The sequence below is a fragment of the Lineus longissimus genome, chromosome 2 (genome assembly GCF_910592395.1).
Source record: "Lineus longissimus chromosome 2, tnLinLong1.2, whole genome shotgun sequence".
In the NCBI taxonomy this organism is placed as follows: Eukaryota; Metazoa; Nemertea; class Pilidiophora; order Heteronemertea; family Lineidae; genus Lineus; species Lineus longissimus.
Genome location: NC_088309.1, coordinates 7,777,779 through 7,783,825, shown reverse-complemented (window position 1 = coordinate 7,783,825; position 6,047 = coordinate 7,777,779). Strand labels below are relative to the sequence as shown.

The 6,047-nt window shown below is 39.1% G+C and overlaps 1 protein-coding gene across 1 annotated transcript; it reads right to left on the bottom strand.

Moving 5' to 3' along the window:
* Positions 1-2,836: 2,836 nt before the first annotated feature.
* Positions 2,837-5,740, bottom strand: LOC135483614 (uncharacterized). Its single transcript, XM_064764592.1, has 3 exons — positions 4,929-5,740; positions 4,285-4,510; positions 2,837-3,789 (listed from the first exon to the last, which is right to left on the bottom strand). Exons 1-3 carry the CDS (start codon positions 5,259-5,261, stop codon positions 3,560-3,562), a joined length of 789 nt encoding a protein of 262 aa, XP_064620662.1. The 5' UTR covers positions 5,262-5,740; the 3' UTR covers positions 2,837-3,559.
* Between the last annotated feature and the right edge of the window lie 307 nt (positions 5,741-6,047).

The following is a 6,047-nucleotide window of genomic DNA, read 5'->3' as shown; positions in this document are numbered from 1 at the left end:
AAGATTGATGTGGTATCAAATGCAACTTGGTTGATAATTTTAGAAAAATTTATATGCTGCAGATTTTATTAACTTACTATTTCATGTTAACTCGGCAGTACTCGCACTGATAAGTTGGCAAGCATATCAATAAGTGGAAAAAGTTATTACTTTAATATCACTGAAACCATTGCAAATCCATAATTCAGGCTCCACTTTGCTTTTATCGACAAATGAAAGGAGCGACGATGCGGATCATGTGAGATGACGTAAACGTAGACACCGGTACGAATAACGGCCAAACTAGTTGTTCACGTAACGAAGCCACACATACATGTCCATCTAGTTATCATGTATAAGGTATTCAGCCCGTTTGACGAACAGCATCAGGCCGATGATTCCTAAGGCCGTCGGCAGAAGACTGTCTAGTTTGTAGCTTCAGATTGATTATGCCGCGTGGGTCAACATTTACATCATCAAACAATTCAGATTTTTCCCGCTACGGAAAAATGTAACAAAAATGTCAACAACGTATAACCGGGATTTTTTAATTCAGAATTGATATAAAATAGTGATGTCTTGCAATAATATATCTGTTGGTGAAATAAATGATCGTTACACACTGACTGATAATATACACAGTGCATGGGGCAACTCAAATAAGCGTGATATATGATTTACCGGTGCATTAAAGAATCCTCAAACATACATGTACGTATGGATAAAAATTAGGTTTGATGCATTATTTATTTATTAATATTAAGTGCATAATGTAATAAAAACCGTAATTTTAAATGGCACAATTACTGTAGGCCTTTATTTGAATTTGATTTGTTGTTTAAAGGCCATATATATCAAGGTTTGAAAACATGCTTGATACTCATGAAATATGTTGAGGGTTAAAAAAACAAGATCCCAGACATTAACAAAATTCTAATAATAAAGTTATTATTTAGTTATTTCAATTTTCAATTTTAAACTATTTGAATTTCCCACCACACACAACTTTAGATTAGTTCCACATGTGGCCGCTAGGGATTTTTTGATGACGTAGATCAGGCCAGTCAGAACAAAGCAAGATGGCTTCCGCATACAGTTCAGAGAGTGAGAGCAGTGAATTTGAGGATGTTTTGGTCGATACAGAAGGATATTTAAACGTTGAGCCGTACATGTTCGAGCCATTAATATCACTAGATCATAATGAGAGTGATCATTCGGACGAAAGTGATTAGAATTTGTGGTTAACCAATTTGCATGGTAGACCTGCCGATATAGCAAAGAAGACATTGATAGACGGTTGCAGATGCATAACATGTATGATTTTTGAACAGACTAATGTTGCACAATATTGTTTCGCCTCGTCTGTGTTGTATCGCCAGTTATGTCATGACGCTGAACTACTATTGAAAAGTGACGGTATTATGCACAATCATCTTGACGTGACGATATAATGCCGTGCAACGTAAGATAGGCCTAGATGTCAGATGACAATAATCTGTCATTGACAGTGGCTGTCACTGACACTGACCTGTGTCGCTGTCACCTTGCTATGGCTGGAACACAAGAAGACACTATGCGGTATCACAGGCCCCAATAGGGCCTACACATTATGTACAACAACCGACCTGAGCAGCCTCGGGCATTAAATGCAGTTGACATGGTTGTGTAGCCACTGTACAGTGGATGACATGTGCCATTTGGGTAGTATGAGTGTTGTGTGCATCAGCAGTGTATAAATCATGAAATAGTGTTCAACTCACTTCTTGATGTTTACGTTTTTTGGCTAACGAACGTTCCTTTGGAGGCTGTCGCATGTAAGTGGGGTTGGTCAAATCGAATACAGATGGAACAGCTGTTTTTAACAAGTGGCATTTAATATTCAGTTGGATGCAGATATCCGGCTTCATGCGAAAATCCGTATCGATAAAGTGATCACTGCAAAGTTTGGCCGAAGGCCCAGGCTTCCAACACTCCAAACGTTTGCACTTCCGAATCCACAGCTTCCTCCTCTCTCGTTCAACTGGATTTGGAAATTCATGAAAATGGGTCCCATCCGTCATTCGATTGTTCTTTGTGCTATCCTTGACACAATTCGGAGCCACACAATACACCATAGTGAATGAAACACATTACTTCCAGGTGTGCATAATTAATTAAGGCCCTCCTGCTTTTATGATTGCATGACATGTACAGATAACCTGATCTACATCACAACTTTTGCTGAACCCGCCGCCTGGCTCTAACAAGCCAGTTGCTAGCCTGATCAGGTAATCAAGTTGTCAAACACATAATTGGCTATATCTTCAAAATGGATGGAGCTAATTGCATTTGGTTTTCTGTATTGTATAAAGTGTTAGGTACACTTTTGAAATCGTCTTACAGCAGAAAATGCCAAAAAACCTTGAGTTATGGCCTTTAACTGCGGGCTACCAAGACAAAATTCGATTCACAATCTGATTTCGAACTGAAATTAAAAGCTCAAAATTGACCAACAAAATCGTATGTTCTTTGTTGATCAGGACAAATCTCAACGCAGATAGTTATCATAACATGCCGTACTTATATCATGATTTATAACTGATATGGAAGAAACTGTCCTTTGTATCTTTTTTTCATTCTATTCGTTATTTTGTTGCTCGCTGCGCACCAAACTGTGGTCAACCAGCTTGGCTCAATCATTTCTCTGTAAAATCATCTTGGCGTGGTTAATTTTTTAAAATCTACATGTTGGACAGTGTGACTTAAAAGATATATTTCTTTATTTCCCCTTTGCTAGAAGATTACAAAACAACAAGGTATATTTAGTCAACAGCAACAACAAAAATTGCACAAAATAGAAAAGAAAGAGTGTCGGTGAACTATTCTTCTTAACATTCTTCCTCAAGGCCGCAGGTGGCGGCAGTGACATCAAGAACAAGAACGTGGGACACTGCGTCAAAGTCAAGCCCATCTATTTACTTCCCTAGCAATGTTTCTACCAGTTCATTGTCTGTCATGTTCCATCGTTTGCTACTAACGTACACATCACATACATGTATTTGTTCTATGCTGTCCCAGAAACATTCTATAAAGAGGATGTGCGGATCTGTGCACGCTGTTGCATTGTTCGCAGGATTTTTCAGTTGGTTCGATACACAGGGTGCGCAGTTTTGCTAGAAAGGCATAATTGGATGCTACGTTTGGATCGTTCTTTGCACAAATCAAAGCATGGGCGGAAAATGCTGAGATTGTTCAATATTAAATATTCTCTGATGACCATTCTCTAGGCAGTCTAACACAAATCGTTTGTTTTCAAACAACAACTTTGCTTCGTTCACTATGATTTTCGAGATACCATTATCTGGAAAGCTACATGTATCAGATTCAAAACAATCATTCAGGAATTCGTGGCAACTGTATTTCTTCGTAAGATCTATAAGATGCGGAAAATAGCCTACACTTTATTACTGCCTTTGCCCGCATGTTCGACCAAAGTCGGATTCATTCTACATGATTGTACACATTCTTGATCTAGCCCTACACGCACCAAATACATTTCAAGCAACAAATGATCTAAGTACGCCAAGGGTACCACCAACTTCTATGTTCCGTAAATGTCATCAGATCCCGGCGACAGGAGTGTATCAAAGACACTAGGATACATCGAACACTCCTTCGTACTCGTCTTTAACTTGAAGGTCATACACTGTTTATTATGACTGCACATCCGGGCACACGAGAGCACCTCATCGGTTGTCTGTGTCGAGATGAGGGCCACCTTCGAGACGTCTAAGGCCGAGTTTTTGGTGAACAACCAGTAGCACGACGTATCTAAAAGAGAAAGGAAGTCTTTTAATATTCCACGGAGATCTAAAACAAATCACATTTGTAAGCAAAAGGCTGGTGAAAGGATCCCAAACGAGGCAAGATATATACATGTAGCTCTTGTGTAATTTCTTTATTACTAAACAATTAAGGATGATGTTGGCACATATAATATAAACACTGCATTTTAATTGCAAAAAGCCTATATTAGTCCACAGTCCCACTTTATAATGATAACGCAGATTCGCGGCTTTAATAATAATACTAAAACATTATAATGGTCGAATCGATGAAATGGTTATCGCTATGATTATATACAATAAGTAATATGAATTTCAGATGACTTAAGCTATTAATGAGAGCAGAGTTCAAAGTTGGACCTGAACTGACCAGGTAATCAAAATTTGTTTCATTTTAGAGAGGTTCTCATCTGATCCAAACAGACTTTGCTGTGAACCCACTGACTATCACCATAATCACTAATACGTTGGTTTTACTCACCAGTGTTTTCAACAAAGAGTAAAGCTTTGAATGCGTACATTCCACCGTATTTTCTGTAGTTTCTTGAATTTCCCTCGAACACGTTTCCGTTGCCCACCAACATCTCATCATAATATCTGTGCTCTCCAATGGATTGGTAAGCCAACCTCTTATCCTTACTTCTCCTTGACACACCTCCCAAAAATCCAGTAGGTACATGTAAACCGAGGTACTGTCCTTTCTTGACCTGGGAAGAAAATCTTACTTGATTGGCCTCGTAGAGCCTGCAACCTCAAGCCTTAAGTTTAAAACATTATACTCAAATTCTAGCTCTTAAATGTACAATCAACATCTTACCAAACGATTACCGGTTTGACCCACAGACGAGAGATCTTTTGTCGCCGGCCTAATCTTGTAGCAGGGATTATAATCGCAGGTCGCAACAAAAAAGCTTGTTCGGCACTCGATCAGACAGTACCGGAAAATTTTAGACGCTATCACATCCAAATTTGAATGCGCCCCTGCACTTCGTTAAAATTGTTAAAACAGACGGAAAGTCCCAGGAACACCGAAGACGAAGAATTGGAATACGCCGAAGGATACCATATAATTTCTCTCCAGAAAAGAGAAAATGGATGGATTGATAAGAGTTGCTTATAACTTACCGCTATTGGTGTGCTAAGGTGCATGGTGTTCAGCCCAACTGGAGCGTTTGAAAATTCCGTCTTGCTAATTAGTTTGTACCTGAAGACTGTCACTTTTTCCCAAATGTCCAGGTAAAACTTGCTGGCGCGCATATTCATAAACTGCCATCCTATTACATTCCCATCAGCACTGATGGTGTAGGATGGACTGAGGAACACCCATAGAAAAGCATCATGTGTCTTATTTTCCTTTACAAGGTCACCTCCAATGTATCTAATCTCTTTACATTTTTCACTTCCTAGGCCACTATGGCAAAGCACGAGTAAAACAAACCAGTTCGATAAACTTGTCATTTCGTATTGACTCCTACCTAGAATGAAAGGTCTGATAGTTTTGTTGATCCAAGTCCAATTTTGACACAGTTTAACAGTCCATAGGCGCAATACATCCGATCAAGCCTCAACTTTAATCCGCCGACTTGCAAGACTTAAGAGAGCAGCAAGAAAGCCACGATCCCTTCCCTACTATGTAACTGCACAACTTTTCGTCGTCAAAAACATTCTCTCATACTGAGTCATTCCATCTTCTGTCTGCTGAGAGTCCATAATTGGTAAATTCACTTCACCCTGAAGAATCAGCTACACAATTTTCGAGGGCATTTTGCTTCTCGGTACAATGAAAGTCATCGCTATTCCCGAGGTCACCTCGCTAACCCAAAGAAAGTGCTAAAAGTTTAGATCAAAATAACAATATGATGGCTCGAAATGTTAAAGTACCTTGAACCATACCCTCGCAATTGGGAAATGTGGTGTTGATTCTCCAGGATGACTAAATTGAAACCAATGACCTGCATGCGTTGACTTTGGACCTGCTTATCAGCATGACACGCAAAATGACCTGCCAACGAACAGGCGACAGACAGTAAGTGTTTGAATCAAGAAATCTCTTTCAAAATTGCATTATGTCCGCAAAACTCCGGATTACAATGGCGGAAGATTGATGTGGTATCAAATGCAACTTGGTTGATAATTTTAGAAATATTTATATGCTGCAGATTTTATTATCTTACTATTTTATGTTAACTCGGCGGTACTCGCACTGATAACTTGGCAAGCATATCAATAAGTGGAAAAAGTTAT